At 42.9% G+C, this 22,535-nt stretch overlaps 1 protein-coding gene across 1 annotated transcript in view; it reads right to left on the bottom strand.

The window, feature by feature from the left end:
* LOC112610130 (leucine-rich repeat-containing protein 37A-like) overlaps positions 1 to 19,292 on the bottom strand; it is a 63,341-nt gene extending 44,049 nt beyond the window's left edge. The window contains exons 1-10 of the mRNA XM_025363471.1: positions 18,858 to 19,292; positions 18,083 to 18,719; positions 16,863 to 17,911; positions 16,015 to 16,532; positions 14,208 to 14,279; positions 12,313 to 12,384; positions 9,377 to 9,448; positions 8,618 to 8,698; positions 6,568 to 6,658; positions 5,128 to 5,187 (exon numbers count right to left, since the gene is read on the bottom strand). Coding sequence (XP_025219256.1) covers positions 5,128 to 5,187; positions 6,568 to 6,658; positions 8,618 to 8,698; positions 9,377 to 9,448; positions 12,313 to 12,384; positions 14,208 to 14,279; positions 16,015 to 16,532; positions 16,863 to 17,911; positions 18,083 to 18,719; positions 18,858 to 19,289 — 3,084 coding nt within the window. The 5' untranslated portion in view covers positions 19,290 to 19,292. The remainder of the gene's footprint in view (positions 1 to 5,127; positions 5,188 to 6,567; positions 6,659 to 8,617; positions 8,699 to 9,376; positions 9,449 to 12,312; positions 12,385 to 14,207; positions 14,280 to 16,014; positions 16,533 to 16,862; positions 17,912 to 18,082; positions 18,720 to 18,857) is intronic.
* Between the last annotated feature and the right edge of the window lie 3,243 nt (positions 19,293 to 22,535).

Below are 22,535 nucleotides of genomic sequence, written 5' to 3'. Positions count from 1 at the left end.
CTGACCTCAGGCCATCCGCCTGCCTCGGCCTCCCAAAGTGCTGGTATTACAGGCGTGAACCACTGCGCCCTGCTAACACATCCTCTTTCTAAAAAGCTGCATATATTGCCAAGTATTGGAATAGGAATAACATAGCATTTAGGTTGGACATTTAGGTTGATTACATATCTTTGCTATTGTCAGCACAATTCTTATCAAAATCCTAGCTGGCTTCTTTCCAGAAAGTGACAAGCTAGTTCTAAAATTCTATGGCAATTTAAGGCACCCAAAATAGCAAAATAATCTTGCAAAATAACAAAGTGGGAAGACTCAAATGTCCCAATTTCAAAACCCAAATCAAATCTACAGCAATCACAGTGTGATACTGGAATGTGGACAGACAAATAAATCAACAGAATAGAATTGACAACCCAGAAATAAACCCTCGCATTTATGGTAAATTGATTTTTGACAAGGGTGCTAAAACAATTCAATGTGGATAATTTTTTTTTTAAATGGTGGTGGAACAACTGAACATCTATGTGGCAAAATAATGAAGGTAGACCCCCTACACCTCACACGATTATAAAAATTAATGCAAAATATGTCAAATACCTAAATGTAAGAGCCAAAATGGTAAGACTCTTAGACGAAAACATGGGAGTAAATCTCATGACCCTAAATTAGACAACAGTTTTTTCTTCTCCAAACTGATTTTTTTTTCTTTTAAAACAATTTTGTCTTTTGAATTTAATGAACTATTACTAGCTGAAGGCAGCCTGACATGGTGAAAGGAATGTCAGACTGATGAAAGGTACACAGCCTGATTTAAAACCAAACCCTGAACCTTCTTAAAGAATAAGACATTTTATACACAAACATGACACCAAAAGTACAAACAACCAAAAGAAAAATAGATAAATTAGATTTTATGAAAATTAAAAACTTTTGTGCATCAAAGGACACTGTCAAGAAAGTCACAGAACTCACAGGATGAGAGAAAATACAGGCAAATTATCTGTTAAGGTCTAATATCCAGAGTGTCCTGAAGATATACCGAATTCTTGTAATTCAATAAAAAGACAAACAGGGAGAGGATTTGAATATTTCTTCAAAGAAGATATATAAATGGCCCATATGCACATAAAAAATGTTCAATGTCTTAAATCATTAGGGAAATATCCATCAAAAACCACAGCGAGATACTAGATACTACTTTACACTCACTGGGATGGCTATAATTTGAAGAGACAGAAAATGACAGTGTTGACAAAGACATGGAGAAATTGAAACCCTCAAACGTTGCAGGTGGAAGTGTAAAATGGAGCAGCCACTGTGGAAAACAGTTTGACAGGTCCTCAAAAAGTTAAACGTAAGAGTTGCCCTATGATCTAGCAATTCTGCTAGGGATGCACCCTAGAATTAAAAACATGTCCACACAAAAATGAGTACATGCATGTCCACAGCAGCATTATTCATAAATGCCAGAATAAACTAGAAACAACCCAAATGTCCACTAAGTGATGAATGGATGAACTGATACAGTGATGGCTCCATACAACGGAATATCACTCAGCCTTGCAAAGGAATGATACATGCTGCAGCATGGGAGGACCTTAGAAACAACATGCTTTGTGAAAAGAAACCAGACACAGAAGGCCACATACTGTATGATTCATTTATATGAAAGATCTAGAATAGGCAAATCCACAGGGACTCAAAGTAGATTAGCAGTTACCTGGACCTGAGGGAAGACAGCAACGGGGAGTGATGGCTAATGGGTACCATGTTTCTTTTCCGGATGATGAAAATGTTCTGGGGTTAGATAATGGTGGGTGTTTGCCATACAACCTTGTGAATATACTAACCGCCACTGAATTGTCCACTTTATAATACTGTGTTGATGGTATGTGGATCATGTCTCAATTTAACACAAAGAAGCATGTTGTATCGTATAGAACACCAGGTGCCAGAAGAACAAACATGCTGGCAGATGAAAAAAGAGGAGTGAAGACTCACTCTCCCTTGACCATGGTCAGAGTGAGTCAGTGGCGAGGCCGGGAGCCACACAGTCGTCCTGCCTTGTGATCCCCCTCCTCTTCCTATTCCAGATGGTTTTTCAGTGCCATTAACTTGTTCTGTAACACTAATCTTCAATAAGATGATGTTACAAAGAGAAAGAAACAATGTGAGTGCCATATGACTGGTTAAGTATGGATTCTCAAACTAGGGCTTTAAATACCCTTCGTACTTTTTTTTGGCATGAAAACCTGTAAGACCACTGGTGGGCTTTGTTCAAGTCGGCTACCCCCTCTTTCTCTATCTTCCCCTGCCCACTTTCCTCCCAGCTATTAAAAATGAATGTAGGCTGGGCACAGCAACTCAAGCCTGTAATCTCAGCACTTTGGGAGGCCGAAGTAGAAGGATAGCTTGAGCCCAGGAGTTTGAGACTAGCCTGAATAACATAGCGAGACCCTGTTTCTTTAAAAAATAATAATAATAATGACTACAAAGCAATATGTAGCCATAACAACTTAGCCACGTTTGTTATCTTTCCACCAAAATTATCTCACTCTCCAACCCTACATCTTTCTTGACAGCTCATCCATAGCCTTAAGCTCAGCATTACCTCTGAAGTAGGAAGCTCTTCTCCAACTGACATTAGGATGTTTGCATTTGTCCCTAATGAAATTAAAATATAGGGCCACTCGATAGTCTCCTATATTTCTCCTGTTCTAAGGCATTCTTTTTTTGACTAAGGTGGTGCCTGGGCCATGGAGAGACTGAGTGGGAACTTGCTCAACGGCTGAAGTTTGAGGACTCTACAGCAACTCTTTTCCACAAACCATATGATATGAATGTTTTTATTTATTTATATTTATGTTTCCACTTTTAAAAAGTCTTTAGTAGAGATCAGGGTCTCACTTTGTTGCCCAGGCTGATCTTGAACTCCTGGGGCTCAAGCAATCCGCCCATCTTGGCCTCCTAAAATGCTGGGATTACCGGCGTGAGCCACAGCGCCTGGTCTCAAGTGTTTTTAGATTCACAGTAGATGATCATTTCCATTTCCAGTTCAAGTCTTTCATTTTACACATTAAACTAACGTGCACTGACTCCCAGTCCGTCGCCTTTTTGGTATCTTTATGGGAGTAAAATGTGGCAAGTTGTTTTTAGCCTCAAAGACAGTCTCAGAGTCAAAGTTTAAGAAGTATTGCTCTAAATAATTTTTTAAAATATGCCTTATTAGATGAGGAAAGCTGAAATATTGTTGTACAAGCCTTTTACTGTAGAACAATGGGACAGAATAAAGGTAGCTCACAAAATAAGGGAACATTTCTTGCCTGTTTTTTATTTTTATTTTTTTCTCCAAATTCTTCTGTTCAGGTCCAGATAGATGGGCTACGTTTCCTTTCTATTAACTGAGGAGACAGAGATGAAAGGACTGGAGCATGTCATCACTGTCTTAAATGTACTGAAACCCTAACAGCGTTAGCTGAAAAAATGTCCAAAGCGGCCATGAAACCAAATTTAAATGACAAACTCCAAAATGATCTATGCTAGAATCCCAAGGCGGTCAGGGAAAACTGGTTCCATGGAGGAAGGTAGTCAAAGAAATAAGCAGATGACCTAGACCCTCATCCAATATGTGTGATGTACTTGGGGAGAAAGTAACCTCTTTACTCATCTACATAGGTTCATGAGTCATGAAAACACATGTCCCCACACCAAGCTGGTCAATACAAGACCTCGAACTGCATCACGTAAACCCTTTCTCAGGAGCAAAGTCTAGAGAATCTGAAATGGTGAGCTTCTTTTTTTTTGAGACGAAGTCTCACTCTGTTGCCCAGGCTGGAGTGCAATGGTGTGATCTTGGCTCACTGCCACCTCCACCTCCTGGATTCAAGTGATTCTCCTGCCTCAGCCTTCAGAGTAGCTGGGATTATAGTTGCCCGTCCCCATGCCCAGTTAGTTTTTGTATTTTTAGTAGAGATGGGGTTTCACCATGTTGGCCAGCCTGGTCTTGAACTCCTGAGCTCAAGTGATCCACCCACCTCGGCCTCCCAAAGTGCTGGGATTACAGGCATGAGCCACCGTGCCGAGCTGTGAGCCTGTATCTTAATCAAAGTCCTGAGAATAACCTTGAAGAAGACTCCCTGAAAATGAGGAACAACAGGAGAAGCAAGGGACCTGGAATCTGCAGACCTGGGTTGGAATTCTGGCTCTGTCACTTTCTGGTGAAGTGACTTGAGTAATGAACATGAGCCTTTCTGGGTAGCATTTACAGCACAAGGCAGTTTGAGGAAGCAATAAAAGAGCATGTGTATGGTGCCTAGCAATGCACTGGACACAGTGCCGGTGCTCAGCCGTCATGTCACACCAGCACTGACCAGTGAGCATGAACCCTGGGGATGCCCAGAGCTGGTACAGCCAGGAGCTCCGGAAGCATGGGATTCTCAGAGGGAAACGGAGCTCACTGCTCTAAAAGTCCAAGTTCGAAAGTAAAATACAATGCACACAAAGCCAGACTGTCATCATTCAGCTCCTATTACAGGGGAACTAAGAGCTGCATCGAAAATTACTTGCAAAGCTTGTAAGTGGTTCTGCCATTTATTAGCCATGTGAACCTAAGCAAATTACCTAGCGTCTCTGAGTTTCAACTCCCTCATCTGCAAAACAGAAATGATGATAATAACCACATCGCAAGAGTTGTTGGAAAAATGAAAGTGAGATATCATAGGAGGTAACACGTATGGAGCATTTACCATATGCCAAGCACTGTTCTAAGAACTTTGGACATGTTATCTCACTTGTATAAGTACTTAGGTGCCTACAACCTAAACAGGACCTAGTAAATGTAAGTACTGAAAAAATGCTATGGGGCAGAGGAAGAAATGCTAAGCTTCTGTGAGAAGAGAAGACAGCTTGTTACACAGGTGAGAAGAATAAGCTGCAGCTTAGAAGAAAAGTATAAGAGTTGCTACGTGTGACAATCTCAAGACTTTTCAACCATTACAAATTTAAACAGCCGCCCTAAATCACCCCAAGGACAGACCCCAGTTGTTCTTTTCATCTTTAATGTTTACGCCTCTCTGCATCCGAGAAGCAGCTGCCAGGGTTCCAATACATACCAAAGCATGATGACAATACCCTTAACTGCGCACACTTCTGTGCATCTACCGCTGTGTAAAGGAAGCTGATGTCAGTAGACTGGGGGGCACAACAAGGCATGTTTGTGAACGAAGCTCAATTTGCCATCACAGTGTGGCCACACCTACCTCACTAATATTCTAATAGCGGGATAAATAATTCAATAGGGATAAAGCCTGGATTTTGCTCTGATTCTCTCTTAGGGCTTACATTCTTGGCATGATACTGATGTGCCACAGACAAGCCAAAATGTGAGTGTGCTCTATCGGAATAAAGTATAGCCTTTCTACACTGCAAAGTCATCCAGTTTCTAAAATTATTGTTAGAACCAATGAAGTGACTAAGAGAATTTTAAAAAATAAGCCATCAGTCTGGACCTGTGTATGGGAATGAAGAAGCACTTTAAACTCAGGGAAAAAATATAAACTTACTTAACATTTAGAATTATCAACCATTGCTGCTTTTCCATAAACCATTTCATTCATGATTTCATCTGTAAGAGATAAGATTACTGCCCCCATTCAGAGGGGGACTTTGATAGTTAGCTGCCTGGTCCTTCTTGCTTGGATGCCCTGCAAATAAATGTCCTCCTTTCCCCAATGCAGAACCTCGATATGGGTGTTTGGCTTTACTGCGCTTGGGCCAGCAGAACCCAGTTAAGTCCACTAATAAGCTCTTGGTATGTCTTTGAGATGGATTTCAGATTCAAAATGGACTGACCCTATCACACTGCTAACTTGGCCAGTCAGTATCAATAACATAGAGGCTTTATTCAAGAGATTTACTATGCTGTAACTATTGGAACCCAGGGATGATTTCAGGATTTTGTGGGGCCTGAACCTTATCTAGTAAAAACATAAAAAAATTATGAATACAAAAATTTCCAGGGGCTCTCCCAGGACCTTGGAAGGGCCTGTGCAAGTGAGAAGCACTGAAGCTTAGGCTCTATTCAATTCATCATCCAGCAACCACAGCTGGGGCCTCTTTTTGTTGTTTGTTTTTTACAAACTTATGTAATGCCGGGAAATATATTGTTTCAACTTACAAACACCACAAAATGGTGTCATACTGGTCATAAAATTACTGGCACCTTCCCTTGGCAACTTGCCTTTGGAAAGAAATGCAATGGGCCTATAGGTCACATGTGCCAAATATGACTCTGCAGTGTAGCTTTGTTTACCAGAAAGATTTGACCCAAACAAAGGAGCCCAGCCCCTAACACACTTGGTGTGTTGAGACCCTTGTGCCAATCTCTGAAAGTAACTGTGACTTAGTTTGAAGGGTTCAGCTCTATTCTGTTTATATGAAATGAGTATTAATTTCCAGTATCAGCTGGCTCTGATTTTTTCATCACCATGAAGCAAATGCCCTTTTCTGTTAAGATGAACACAGAAACTCGAGATAAGCAAGTTAGTGTCTCCTCAAGTCTTTCTTACCCACCACCCATTCCTGCTTTGTCCTCTCCTGGTCACCCTGCTGTACAGATCCCCACATGGCTCTCGTATGTTTTCCCATCAGCAGCCGCTTCCTCCTTGAGGAATGAAAGTCCCTTGGGGACAAAATCCTCATCTTGGTGTGTCTTTGAGATGGATTTTTTACCCCTGGCACTTAGTAGAGTACCTGGCACAAATGGACATGGCACTCAGTGAATGTTTTTGAGTGAATTCACTAATTTTTATCAACTGTGATTCCAGTGTTTTCCTGGCGTTTCCTACATAATTGTAGTGAAGCTGGCTAGATGATGATGATGATGATGATGATGATGATGATGATGATTTGAGACAGAGTCTCACTCTGTCACCCCGGCTGCAGTGCAATAGTGCGATCTCGGCTACTGCAACCTCTGCCTCCTGGGTTCAAGTGATTCTCCTGCCTCAGCCTCCTGAGTAGCTGGGATTACAGGTGCCCAACAACATGCACAGCTAATTTTTGTATTTTTAGTAGGGACAGGGTTTCACCATGTTGTTCAGGCTGGTCTTGAACCCCTGACCTCAGGTGATCCACCCACCTCAGCCTTCCAAAGTGCTGGAATTACAGGCATGAGCCACCGCTCCTGGCCACCAGATTCTTATGAGGGACTCCCAGTGTTATAAAGTGCTTAGTAAAGGTGGTGAGTTTAAGCCATTTGTATTGATGCTCCCTAAATCTGTTGGTGGAGGGACCTAATGAGCCTGTTCTCTGGTGTGAGGGCAAAAGAGAAACAGACCCCCAGTGTCCTTTTCCTAAGTCAGGCATCAGCAAATTAATGAGGACAGAGAGGAGCACCTGCAGAAACTGCTGCTCTAGTTCAGACACATCCTGAATGCCTCCCTCTACCTCAAAATGAACTGTGTGAAACTAGATTTCTGAACCACAAGAGAGGTGGAAAGTCTTTTCTAAAGTCAGATGTCGAGGAGAATCTTCACCTTGAGTCTAAAGTCCCCTTCAGGCCATTGAATATACCCACTCTGATTTGCTGGGTATGTTCTACAGAGAAATCATAGAATTTTTGCACTTATGGTAGAAGAGTAGTCAAGAACGTATACGGGATTAAGATAAAGTGATGTATTTTCTTTACAAAAAAATTTTTTTTGCACGATAGCTTAACATAAAAAGCATCTTGGCCAGACATGGTGGCTCACACCTGTAACCCCAGCACTTTGGGAGGCTGAGGTGGGCGGATCACCTGAGATCACCGGAGTTCAAGACCAGCCTGGTGGGCAGGTTGGAGTGCAGTGGCACAATCTCGGCTCACTGCAACTTTCACCTCCCAGGTTCAAGTCATTCTTGTGCCTTGGACTCCCGATAGCTGGGATCACAGGCGCCTGCCACCAAGACCTGCTAATTTTTGTATTTTTAGTAGAGACGGGGTTTTGCCATGTTGGCCAGGCTGGTCTCAAACTCCTGACCTCAAGTGATCCTCCCACCTCGGCCTCCCAAGGTACTGGGATTACAGGTGTGAGCTGCCACGCCCGGCCCTACACTTTGGATTTAACTTTGATTCCTGCTCATATGCAGAGTTTCTAACTGCTTAAATGTCTGCAACATTTAGCTGCAAGGAAGGAAGCTTAACACAAAGTCCTCCAGGGAGCAAAAAACTGCACCACCACACCCGGCTAATTTTCTTGTATTTTTAGTAGTTACAGGGTTTCACTATGTTGGCCAGGCTGGTGTTGAATTCCTGACCTCAGGTGATCTGCCTGCCTTGGCTCCCAAAGTTCTAGGATTACAGGCCTGAGCCCAGCAACAAGATTAAGTTGAGGGTCACTTCTTTGAAGCCTTTTCTTGCCCATGCATAGGTCAGAACTAGGACAAGCAGAGCAGGTCATATATAAGCTATGTACGTCTCTTGGCCTCTTTGTACCTTAGTTTCCCCATTTGAGAAAAATGAATGGATCTTAAGACATACTTTTCAGAGTTCATAATGTGCTTATACAGAGCTAACCAATAATTGTATGAGTTTTTATACATAAATAGTTCTTTACATGTATTCATCTTCTATTTCACTTACAACTTGTATAAAAACTGCATTCCGTGCCAGGCCTGAAATGTTCCAAAGCTCAGTTCTGTGAGTAAATTGCAACCAAGATTTCTAAAAAAACAAACAAACAAACAAAAAAAAAACACACACAAGCCAAAGGAAAAAAAAAAATTATTTCAGAACATTTATCATTTGCCATGATTCTAATTTATATAGGATGAAGCATAACCTCAATACTTCCTGTATGCACTAAGGAAATCTCACTGTGGAAGATACTGGCTTATGATTTATACTTTAACATTGCACATGTGGTGCATTAGCTACAAAACAGTGAACACTCAGTAAACACCTATGTGAAGTGTGAAGTGATCTTTATTTCTCTAGAACAGGATTTCACAACTTCAGTACCATCGACATTTTGGACTCTATAACTCTTTGCCGTGGGGGTTTGTTTTATACCTTGGAGGATGTTGAGCAGCATCTCTGGCCTTTGCCCACCAGGTGCCAGGATCACACCCACAGTTTTGTCAACCAAAACTGTCTCTGGACATTACCAAATGCCACCTGAGTAGAAAATCACATCAGCTGAGAACCACTGCTCTCTGATGATTCACTATGATCTGTGTAATAATTCTCACACTAATCCTTGCTAGAGACAAAAAGGATTTGCTCTATAATTTTAGTAGCTTTCTACTGGTAAAACTTTAATCATATTTCAAAATGAATAGCAAAGAGGTTTATAATTTTTATAAAAATTCCAAATGTAATAAAGTTATATTTGTAACTTACATAAACTGCAAAAATGGTAGTGGTTCAAATGTACGTCTTTCAATAGACTGTATTTTATTGCAGGATAAATCTCTAGGAAAAATAAAAGGAAAATATTGCCTTGGTAAGTTATTAGATGTAGATTAGTATGAATAATAGCAAGAGTTTAGAATAACACTGAATATACATTTTTCATCTCAACTCTAAACGTCTGGACTTGTATTTGAACTTTCCAGAGCCCCTAACCCTGCCCATACCTCTCCTAGAGTCTCACCTTCATAGTTTTAATAAATAAAATATACAACTTAATAGACTTTGGAATGAATTTTTCCTGAGAGCAGTAGACTTGATTAGATGCCCTTTTGTTGTCTCATCAAATCCTAGACTATAAGCTCAAAGTTTTTATCTCTATATACAGTTTCTAATATTAAAATGAATAGCCTCACATTTATACACCTTCCTAGTTTAGGTCTGTTTTCCTAAGCCAGTTCAGTATCAGAAGAAATAAAAGACATCCTTTCACATCATTTGAAAGGAAGTTACCCCTTTACTTAATACATAACTTTGAACTAATTCAAATCCTATTAATTTCTATCATATTAACAGAAATTCATTTTTGGTTTTATATTGCTTTAATAATTCATGAAAGCAATTTTGTCAGTTATACAGAGATGGGGCCTGTCCCTCCCTCTTTTTTTTTTTTTTTTTTTTTTTCCAGACGGAGTCTCACTCAGTCGCCCAGGCTGGAGTGCAGTGGCGCGATCTCGGCTCACTGCAAGCTCTGCCTCCCAGGTTCACGCCATTCTTCTGCCTCAGCCTCCCAAGTAGCTGGCACTACAGGCGCCCACCGCCACATCCGGCTAATTTTTTGCATTTTTAGTAGAGACGGGGTTTCACTGTGTTAGCCACGATGGTCTCGATCTCCTGACTTCGTGATCCACCCGCCTTGGCCTCCCAAAGTGCTGGGATTACAGGCGTGAGCCACCGCGCCCGGCCTCCCTCCCTCTTTACCTGGATGGAATAATGCTGTCTGGCTGATGTCTCCATCTCTAGTCTCTCCCTTCCTAAACTATCCTGCACACAGTCATCAGATAAACTCTCCACAAGTGGTTTGCAAAGACCAGCATTTCCTGGGAAATTATTGAAGATGCAAATTCTTGGTCCCACTCTAGACCAACTGAATCAGTAACCACGAGGGCGGAGTCCGGAACTGAGTTCTAACGCGCCCTCTCAGGGATTGTGATGCATATTTATCTACAGCACTGCTGCGGTAACACGGTTCCCCATGATGGCTCCTCAGCGGGGCATTCAAAGCCCTAGAAGATCTGGCTCCAATTTCCTACTCTCCCTCCTTGTACTCTACAGGTACTCATGGCATTCCTGGAATACTTTCCTGTATTTTGCCCTTCTCCCATTTTCCTTTTGCAAGTTGAGATTATTTTCCCCAAGACATCTGTCTGATATTACACAATGGCCCTTCAAAGTCCAATTCAAATGGCATTGTTCTAGTAACATCCTCCTGGGTCCAGATTGAAGGCATTTTCCCCTCTTCTGTGCTCCAGAAATAATTTATCCCTCCTATGCTGAAGAAACAATGTATCCCTCCTAGTGCCCACATCCATTTCTTCTTTTTAATGTAGTTATTTTTTATCCCATTTATTCTGAGCATAAACTCCTTGCAAGCGTGGACTAGGTCTTGCTCATCTGCATCACCCACCATGTTTAAAACTGACACGTGGAAATAAAGCAAATTCAAATATTTGTAAAATAAATGAATAGCTGGGGGAGTGAGTAGAAGGAAAATGACTATTTTAAAGGAAATGTAGTTTTATCATTTCATGGCCTCTGTAGCACTTTGGCATCCACTTGAGGGTCTTTACACCCACTTTCCTTAATCCTTCTACATTGAAAGAATCTGTTTGCACAAAGAGCATCACTAATGAGCTTAACAAGGATTAATGACATACACACTTCTCTGACTGTGTGCAGGATAGTTTAGGAAGGGAGACAAAGGATAAGAATCAAGCTTTCATAGCAATGAACATAGTATCTTCTTGTCTCTAAACAGACAGAAATACTATGCGGGTATCCCTTTCTTGGTAACACGGCTGGGGAGATAGTTATTTTGTAATTAGTGAAGAGTTAGGGGCATTTCTGGTATACTTCTGAGTGTACACATTTCTAGCTCTACCACTTAACCACCATTTTAAACATCTGTTTTCATATAACAATTCCTGAAATGAAATCCTTAATACCAGTCTATTCTCTTGGGGGCTTAATATTCTTGATAATATTATCTATATAATTCAGCTGATTTTTAATATTTAAATATTAATTTAATTCCCTTTAAATTACCAAAAAATTCTGGATTAATGATGTACAAATGAATGTAGATGGTCTATATCTTCTCCTTTAGGCAACAACCTGAAGTTAACTTTAATTCCTTTCATCCTACTCAACCAGCTTTTTCAAATCTCTTTTTTGTGAAGGTCAGACAGTAAATATTTCAGGCTTTCTGGGCCACATGTGATCTCTCTCACATATTTCTCTTTGCTTCTTTTCTTTTTCTTTCACAGTCCTTTAAACATGCAAAAATCTTAACTTAATGGGCTATTTAAAAATAGACCATACATTAGATTTTATCTATTGGTTGTAGACGGAATAGAAGAAGATGGTGTGTGAACACTTATAAAACAAGGTTCATACGGGTGTCAGTCACTGCTCAGATCTTCTTACCATGTGAAATTTTTTTCTGTCTGTATTTTGTCTATGGAATTAAAAAACTAAAAATGCATAGGAGGTAACTAATGCTAGAGATGGGCTGAGACTCTATACAAACTTACAGAATTGCAGAATTTTGTTGCTGGAAGTAATCTTAGAGATTATCTAATTTGAACCCCTTATTCGTTTTACAGATTATATGACTAAAAACTCATAAATGTGATTAACTAACTTACAAATACTGGAGGGACAGCAGGCCTTCAAATGAATCCTTATGTAATTCAGTCAAATAATTTTCATTGAGAATTCTGGAAAATGAACAAGTTATTTCTAGATTAAAATGCAAAGTACAACTATTTGCCGCACAGGACTATGTCCTCCATGTGGGGGAAAGCTGGGTCATGATCATTTTAAGACGGTGGTATCTGCTCTGCTTTCATTTCATTTCATTTCATTTTCATTTCAAAACTAAATAAAGCAATTCTCCTGCCTCAGCTTCCCAAGTAGATGGGATTACAGGCACCCACCACCAAGCTTGGCTAATTTTTGTATTTTTAGTAGAGACGGGGTTTTGCCCTATAGGCCAGGCTGGTCTCAAACTCCTGACCTAAGGTGATCCGCCGACCTCGGCCTCCCAAGGTGCTGGGATTACAGGCATGACCCACCGCGCCTAGCATGTGTTTTATTTTTAATTTAGAACTCATGCATGACTTGTCTATATACGTTGAACTAATGATGTGACACACAAACTGTTGTGAAAAATGCCAGTTACTTCGAATGTAAGCATTTTTTCCAAAATCATGTGTGTCTAAACCAGTTCTTTCTACAAATCAGTAAGAAAATTATAAAACGATTCAAAAGGAGAATGAACAAAGGCCAGAAAACTCAGAGAAGAAACACAAATGCTCTATAAACATATAAAGACATTTAATTAAATTCATGAGTAATCAGAAAAATTCAAATTTAGATGGAATCCCTTTTATTCATCCATAACTTCAACAAAAAGTTGGAGAATACCCAGTGGTGAAAGGTGTGGGGATATGAATGCTGTCATCTTCTGCTGACAATAGAGTAAGTTGGGACATTTTTGAGGGCAATTAAAATTTTATATCTACATAGTCTTCACCCCAACAATTCCATTTCTAGATATCTATTCTACAGGAATACTTGCCCATGTTCACAAAGAAGCATGTACAGGGATTTCATTGCAGCAATGTATGTAACAAGAAAACTAAACTAAACATTCATCAATGGGGGAATTATTAAATAAACTATGATGCATCCAGACTATGGATGATACAGGAGTTTAAATGAATGGGGTCACCCTCTGAGTACTGGGAAGGAAACAAATCTAAGGCATATTATGAAGTGAAAGAATCAAGTTGCAAGATGTTACCATTTATGTAAAGAAAAAAAATTTAAAAACCACACAACAAATCTATTTTGCTTTCTGTAAATATGTATGTAGGCAAATGGGAAAAAGTCTGGAAGCATGTACACTAAATGTAGAGTAGCATTACCTCAGGGATGAGGGAGTAGGGCACAAGGAGGGTTTTTGTTATACCTGTTACTACATTTTTATACATTAAAAATAGAATCATGGACCAGGGGTGGTGGCTCACGCCTGTAATATGAGCACTTTAAGAGGCCAAGTGGGAGGATCACTTGAGCTAAGGAGTTCAAGATCAGACTAAGCAACATAGGAAGACCCTGTCTCTACAAAAAAAATACAACATTAGGTGGGCGTGGTGGCGTGCACCTGTGGTCCCAGCTACTTGGGAGGCTGAGGTGGGAGGATCACTTGAGCCTGGGAGGTGAAGGCTGCAGTGAGATGTGATTGTGCCACTGCACTCCAGCCCGGGGACAAATTAAGACCCTGTCTCTGAAAAAAAAAAAAGAGGACAAAAAGGAAAATAACCATGTATTATTTGTGTGATAGAAAATAAATTTAAATTGCCTCTTATTTTAAAGAGAGCCTACCAAATTTAATTTTTAAATAATCATAGGATTGCCATCAACAGTGGCTGATTTCGGGTATGAAGGAGAAATTTCTCAGACCTCAAAATTCTGGACCGAGCAGGATCTTACAATGCAGTTAGTTTTTTGTCATATTTGGAGAGAATATACTCACAGTTTCTCGGTCCAACTGTATGCTTTCCATACATTTCCATCAATGTACGAAATATAGTTTCCTTGGAAATTTCTGTGAAGAAACACAGTTTATATCCTTGAATAGGTAGGACAAAAATGAACAGGATAAATAAAAGAATCATGGCAACCTTGTTGGGGATATTCAGTTACAGAAAATAACACCTGCTTTCTCATTTCCAGAGCTATCAGCTTCCCAGTTTGCACAATTCACCAAGAAACAATGCGGGGCCACTGGCACAAATGATGAGGCATCTCCTGGAAGCTTAACTTCCTATCTGTCCCATCTCTTGGACAAACAGTGCCAGTTAATTACTTTGAATGTAAGTATTTTACCCAAAAGCACTTATGTGTTTAAACAAACTCCTACAAATCAACACAAAAATGGTAAATAATTCAACAGAAAAATGGGCAAAAGCTTATCACTATAAATAAGCAGAAAGAAACCCTATGCCAGGTAGCACCAAAGCTTTGCCCTCTGCTGAAACATCCTAGGCTTTTTCTTTCCACTCTTATTACAACCGACCTCATTTGGCCCCTTCACACTTTACTCCTACGTTCTGCGAGACTTTTCTATTCTGTCTCCCTGAAATAAGCTTTTCCTTTTGGGCGCTCTACATATGGATTCTAAAATAATCCTTTGCATGTCTACACTTGAACGTAAAGCAAAAAACAAAATAAAATAAAATAATCCTCCTATTTTAATCATTTAATCTCTCTTGCTTGGAAACTTTCAATGGCTTTCCATACCTCACTGTGTAACTTTCAAACTGCTATAGCTGATAGTCAAGGTTTTACATAATCATATCTTCACTGTTCCCTCACCTAATTCTTTGCAGCCAGAATGGTCTACTAAATTCCAACCATACCTGTAGCCATGCCTTTGCCTAGACTGTACTCCTATTTTTTTTCTATTTAACAAATTATAGTTACTCTTTAAGACCCAAGTAAAATTTTAGCTTATCCATGTAGCTTTCCCTGATCTCCACACCTCAAGGATCACAGATTCTGGCAAATTCTAGCACCTATGGTCTGCATTATCTTTTAGTACTTAATTATATATACCTCCCTTTTTATGCCTATTCTCTTTCTTCCCTCCTATCATTTTCATGTTCTGGAGACAGTAGCATACTTGACCCTGGGTTTGACACACAACGAGTGCTACATATAGAAACCTAGGGACAACGATGAGTTCTGCACAAAACTAAAGGACTCTCAAGTAATCATGTTAACAGCCAACACTCCTACATATGCTAGGCACTGATGAAGTGTTTCATATATTCACTCACCTACATTTCACAACAATCCTATGAAATGGGAACTGGCATAACCCCCAGTTGAAAGGTGAGGAAATTGAGTCACAGAGCGGAATAACTTGCTCTGGGTCACCAACCTAATAAACAGACCTGGGTTCAACCCCAGGCAGCCTGGCTCTGGAATCAACTCTTAACCACTTAGAGCCTCATCATTGAGATCGGGAGAGGGACAGGCTGCTGTAAAGAGGGTGAAGCAAAAATGGGAGGAGCGCGGCGGTTAAGCAACGATGTGATGGAGCTAAATAAAAATGGATGAGAAAACGAGTAAAAGGCTAGAGTAAAAGTAAAAGACTGGAGAAGGGGCCTAACATTAAAGGAGAATGAGGAGAAAGGAGAATTGACAAGCACAGGTGAAAGCAGAAAGTCAGTTGTCAGGATGGCTTGGGGAGATAAAGAAAGCCCAGGAAGGCCTCCAGGAAAAGGCTGCCACGTCAGGCAGGACACAGAGGACAATTGGGGAAAGGTGATGCTTACAAGATGGTGAAGGTGCCATTGTAGGTGTTGGGCTCTGGCACAGGCACTTGGCGGAGCCTCTGCTTTGGGCTGAGATCAATACATGACAGTGTCTCATCTCTGCAGGTACAGAGCTCACATATGTTGGTGTTTGTGGAGACCTTCTGTACCTCTGGTGCAGTTAAAGTCTTATTTTGAGCATAACTTACAGACTGCACCAATGAATTTTGAGTAGGTTCTAGTTCAGTACGTGGAACTGTGATTTCAGTCAGTTTTCGATGCAGAGTCTGAACCTGGTCTGGACGTGGAGCTGTAGTCATCTCCAGGGCTGTAGAATGTCCAGTCTCTGTAGTAGGCTCTGGAGTTACGGCAAGCCCTGGGTCTGGAGGCTGAGTTGAGGTCTCCTCTGTGGTTGGAGATGGTTTAACCTCTATAGTAGGTTCTGTAGTTATAGTAAGCTCCAGGGACAGAGGTTGAACCGTGACTTGAGTCAGGTGTGAATGCTGAGCCTGACCCTTGTCTGAAGGTGGAAGTGTCACCTCAGGGTGTTCTGGAGGAGGAGCTGTAGTCGTCAGGGCTGCTGAGGGTTCAACCTCTGTCGTGGATTCTGGAGTGCTGGTAAACCCTAGGTCCAAAGGTTTAACTGTGGCTTGAGTCAGGTGTGAATGCTGAGTCTCAACCTGGTCTGGATGTGGAAGTGTCACCTTAGGATGCTCTGGAGGAACTATAGTCAGCTTCAGGGGTGTAGAATGTCCAACTTCCGTAGTGGGTTCTGAAGTGATGGTAAGTCCCAGGTCCAAAGGTTGAAATGTGGCTTGAGTCAGGTGTGAATGCTGAGCCTGACCTTTGCCTGAAGGTGAAAGTGTCACCTCAGGGTGTTCTGGAGGAGGAGCTGTAGTCGTCAGGGCTGTAGAAGGTTCAACCTCTGTCGTGGATTCTGGAGTGCTGGTAAACCCCAGATCCAAAGGTGGAACTGTGGCTTGAGTCAGGTGTGAATGCTGAGTCTGAACCTGGTCTGGATGTGGAAGTGTCACCTTAGGATGCTCTGGAGGAACTATAGTCTTCTTCAGGGCTGTAGAAGGTACAACCTCCGTAGTGGGTTCTGGAGTGATGGTAAGTCTCAGGTCCAAAGGTTGAACTGTGACGCTGGGTGACATTGGATGCTGAGCTTCATCCAGACCTACTGTTGGAATTGCTACCTCTTGATATACTCGAAGTTGGGGTACAACTTTCTTAGGAGGCTGAGTTGGGGTCTCCTGCACGGTTGGAGAAAGTTCAACCTCTGTCGTGGATTCTGGAGTGATGGTAAGCCCCAGGTCCAAAGGTTGAACTGTGGCTTGAGTCAGGTTTGAATGCTCTGGAGGTTGAGCTACAACTGCATTAGGGAGCTCTGGAGTCTGAGCTGGGGCCTCCTGCTGGGTTAGAGAAGACTCACCCTCCTCCGCGGTCTGTGGATGCTCAGCTGCAGCCTCCTGCTGGGTTGGAGAGGGGTTCTCACTATTAACAGGTTCCGGAGATTGAACTGAAGTCTCCTGTTGAATTGCTAAAGGTCCAGCCTCTTCCAGTGACTCTGGAGGCAGAGGTGGGCCCCCGTGCTGGATGGTGGGAGGTTCTACATCATTACCTGGCCCTGAAAGCTGAGCTGTAGCCTCCTGGAGGACTGGAGAAGTTCCCACCTCTGCACTAGGCTCTGTTGCTATGGTGAGCTGCACATCTGGAGGCTTAAAAGAGACACTGGGCAAATCTGAATGCTGAGTCTGATGGTGACCAGGAGGTGAAACTGTGACTTCATGATGTTCTGGAGGCTGAGCTGGGGCCTCCTGCTGGGCTGGAGAATATTCAACCTCCCCAGAAGACTCTGAAGGCTGAGCTGGCTGCTCCTGCTCACTGGGGGAAAGTTCAGCCTCTATAGGAGGACCTGGAAGCTCAGTTGGGGCCTCCTCTTGGATTGCAGATGGCTCCATCTCTTCTGGAGGCTGAGCTGGGGTCTCCTGCTGAGTCTGAGAAGATTCAACCTCCCCAGAAGACTCCAAAGGCTGAGCTGGCTGCTCCTGCTCACTGGGGGAAAGTTCAGCCTCTATAGGAGGACCTGGAGGCTCAGTTGGGGGCTCCTGTTGGGTTGCAGAAGGTTCCGCCTCCTCTGGAAACTGAACTGGGGCCTCCTGCTGGGCTTGAGAAGATTCTGCCTCGTTTTCAGCCTCTGAAGTTATGGTAACCTCCACATCTGCAGGTTTAACTGTAATGTTGGGCAAGTTATAATGAGCTTGATCCTCACCTGGAGGCTGAACTGTCACCTCACGATTCAGTAGAGTTAGACTCTCCATAGAGGATGTTGGAGGCAGAGCTGGGGCCTCCTGCTGGGTGGAAGAAGGTTCTTCCTCCTCAGGGAGCTGTGGAAACTGCCCTGGGGCTTCTTGCTGGAGTAAAGAGGATTGGATGTCTTCAAGCGTCTCTGGATTTTGAGTTTCCGGCTCTAGATGGAATTGAGAAAGTCCAACTCGCTCAGGGGGCCCTGGAGGCTCATCTGAGTTCACCTGGAGTTCTGGAGGCAGGCTGCCGGGATACAGTGTGTCCATACTCAAATATTCATCCTGCAAAGTCTGTTTCTCACGCTGAGGTTTGGATAATTGGTGTGGAATTCTGACAATCTCAGCAAGGCTCCAACGCTCAGCTAGATCTTTCTTCAGGTTCTTGGGTGAAACAATAAATGTGGTTGGTTTTGAAATCTTACTGTCTAGTGGAACAAGTATTTCATCTGCCTGATGACCTGCAGCCTGATCTAGATCTGCAGTTGGAACCTTACTTTTGAGGCGAGGAAGCTGAACTAGGGTCTGGTTCTGATCCCTGTCCAGCAGTGGTACCACCTCTGGGAGCCTTTCTTCCGGAGTCGGCTTGTCATTTAAATCCTGGTGTGCAGCGGAGAACTGCTCTGGCCCCAGGGGCAGCTCTTCAGCTGAATCTGTGTCCAGGAATGGAACCAAATTTTCAGTCGATTCCCGGGGTGGGGCTGACATCTGCGAGGAAGCAGAGGGCCCCAGGTAATCAAAGTCCCCCAGGTCTGCTGGGGGAGTGGGCGCATGGGGAGATTCCCATGGGAGATGGGAGGAGCGGGAAGACCAGGGCTCAGGCGGCCCCAGGGGGTTAGAGGTCAGCTGGAGCGGGTCCTTGACCCACTCCAGAGGCTGAGCCTCCTTGACTAGTAGACACAATAGTTGCCACGTGAGGAGGGGCCATAGGCCCCAGAAACGCAGCTGGGACATGATACAGGCTGGCGCCACGCACTGAGCGGGAGCCATTCTGGCAGCCCTGGGAGGCTCCTGCCTTATAAGCGTGAGCCCCGCCCTGTGTTTATGACACTTTATGCCACAGATCTCTTCCATGTCACCAGGGCACTCTTATGTCACAATCCCGCCCAAGTAGCCTTCCCACCCTGCCCGGCCGGAACACCCCTCCCCTCCCCTTAGTGAGGAAGGATTTGGTCCATAGACCCAGGTGGTCCCACGACTCCAGCGGCCTGCTGTGGTGTTGTGGGGTGGGGTGGGGTGGGGTGGGGTGAGGGCACAGCAGAGCTTCCCAAGGAAGAAGTGCTAGTCCAGTTCTGGTAGCCTGAATTCTTCCTCCTTCAAGGTGAAATTCGAGAATACTCTTCCTTCCAGGGAGAGCAACTGACCTGCAAAATGGGTGCCAGTTAGGGTGGCAGGCACCACGCACATGACAGTCATTTAGGCTGAACTGTCATCCTGCCTTGACTCAACACAGCCATTACCCTAGAGGTTACAGCGCCACCTTTCAGAGATCTACCCTGTGTGCACACATGGAGAAGAGGCTTAGGTTGTTAAAGTCAACATGTTAAATAATTTCCTGAAATGCGACTTTAACTAGAACACAGCTGACTTCCCCCACAGCCATTCTTACCTATTTTATTACTGTCTGGCACAATTACCAGCATGTAAACTCCAAGATGTTTCATCTTATTCCAGTGCCTAGCATAGGCATAGGGTGCATAGTGATGGTTTTTAAATTGAAGGGGGGCCGTGCACAGTGGCTCACACCCATAATCCCAGAACTCTGGGAGGCCAAGGTGAGTGGATCACTGAGGTCAGGAGTTCGAGACCAGACTGACTAACATGGTGAAACTCCATCTGTACTAAAAATACAAAATTAGCCAGGTGTGGTGGTGCATACCTGTAATCTCAGCTACTCGGGAGGCTGAAGCAGGACAATCGCTTGAACCTGGGAGGCAGAGGTTGCAGTGAGCCGAGATCACAACATTGCATTCCAGCCTGGGCAACAGGAGAGAAACTCCGTCTCAAAAAAATAAAATAAACTAAAATTGAAGAGATTCCAAGATTCGCCTCATTTAGGGATGCATCTATTGTTTTTGTTTTGTTTTGTTTTGTTTTTTTGAGACGGAGTCTTGCTCTGTCGCCCAGGCTGGGGTGCAGTGGCCGGATCTCAGCTCACTGCAAGCGCCACCTCCCGGGTTTACGCCATTCTCCTGCCTCAGCCTCCCGAGTAGCTGGGACTACAGGCGCCCGCCACCTCGCCCGGCTAGTTTTTTGTATTTTTTAGTAGAGATGGGGTTTCACCGTGTTAGCCAGGATGGTCTCGATCTCCTGACCTCGTGATCCACCCGTCTCGGCCTCCCAAAGTGCTGGGATTACAGGCTTGAGCCACCGCGCCCGGCCGGATCTATTGTTATAATCAGATTCCTGAAATCAGTGCTGACTTCCTCTAATATTTCACAGGAAGCTAGACTTCTTAAAGCTTAAAGCTTCTTGGTGGGTTTTATTTAAATTGAATTAAAATAATTATTTTACAGGGAAAAACTTCAAAATACTTTGCAACTTTGGGGTGAAAGTTAAATAAAACACTGTAGCCTCAAGTTAAGTTCCCACTGAAATGATACTTTTGCTTTTTTTTTTTTTTAATAAAAAAACATTCCATATGTAGTAAATTACTGTTTTGAGATTTAGACAATCCCTATGTAAGAGCTTTCATATGCAGTCATGCGTTGCTTGCCATGTGAGGAGCTTGAGAAATGTGTCATTGGGTGATTTCACCATTGTGCTAACATCATGGCGTATACTTATACAAACCTAGGTGGTGTAACCCACAGCACACCTAGGCTATGTGGTATGGCCTACGACTCCTAGGCTACAAACCTGTACTGTATGTTACTGTACTGAATACTAAAGGCAACTGTCACACAATGGCAGGTATTTATGTATGTAAACCTGGAAAAGGTATAGTTAAAATACTGTATAAAAGATAAAAATGGGGGCTGGGTGCAGTGGCTCACGCCTGTAATCCCAGCAGTTTGGGACACTGAGGTGGGTGGATCACCTGAGGTCAGAAGTTTGAGACCAGCCTGGCCAACATGGCAAAAAACAGTCTCTACTAAAAATACAAAAATTAGCTGAGTGTGGTGGTGCGTGCCTAAAATCCTAGCTACTCAGGAGGCTGAGGTAGGAGAATTATTTGAACCCGGGAAGTAGAGGTTGCAGTGAGCTGAGATCGCACCACTGCACTCCAGCCTGGGCAACAGAGTGAGACTCCATCTCAAAAAATAATAATAATAATAATAATAATGAAATAAAAAAGGATAAAAATGGTATACCTGTATAGGGATAGCTCCATTATACTCTTATAGAACCACCATCATATATGTGGTCTATTGTTGACCTAAACTTCGCTTTGCAGCACATGATTGTAAATGATTGACAGAAAGATCTTCAGCAAAATATTCCACCCAAGGTACATGGGAGATACTGAGATCCAAGTAATAAGCCATATTTGAAAGGCATTATCGTTTTCGAAAGCTGTAGCACAATCAGTCTTAAGGCCACTTACATCTCCCCACATCTCTGGGATCCTGTTTGAAGGGAGTTCTAAAAAGGCCTGTGTTCAAGCAGCCCAGCATCCCTTACTCCTGGGGCTAGGGGAGACTAACCCCTCTCCTATGTCCACAGCTGTAGTAACACAGTCCTCAGTTCTGTCTCCAAACTCCAAATAAGGGGTCAGAGCCAAGGGTCAAAACTTTAGGAAAAGCCCCAGAAATACCCTGCACTCAAAAAGCACAGGAGTGCTTTCGGAGTTTCACAATTTCCTGAGAATGAAGGAAATTATCCTCCAAATTCTGCTGCTTATTTTGAATTATGGTTATACTGGCTATGTTATCTGACCCTTGAGTTGTTTTTATTTATTTATTTATTTATTTTCTTTCTCAAAACGGAGTCTTGCTCTGTCACCCAGACAGGAGTGCAGTGGAATGATCTCGGCTCGCTGCAATCTCTGCCTCCTGGGTTCAAGCGATTTTCCTGCCTCAGCTTCCCAAGTAGCAGTGATTACAGGGGCCTGCCACCACACCTGGCAAATTTTTGTATTTTTAGTAGAGACAGGGTTTCACCATGTTGGCCAGGCTGGTCTTGAACTCCTGACCTCATGATCCGCCCACCTCTGCCTCCCAAAGTGCCAGGATTACAGGTGTGAGCCACCGCGCCCAGCCTGTTTGTTTTTTGAGATGGAGTTTCACTCTTGTT

Source organism: Theropithecus gelada, chromosome 16, assembly GCF_003255815.1.
Source record: "Theropithecus gelada isolate Dixy chromosome 16, Tgel_1.0, whole genome shotgun sequence".
Lineage (NCBI taxonomy): Eukaryota > Metazoa > Chordata > Mammalia > Primates > Cercopithecidae > Theropithecus > Theropithecus gelada.
Note: the sequence above shows the minus strand (reverse complement) of the source record. Positions and strands in the feature narration are given on the sequence as shown.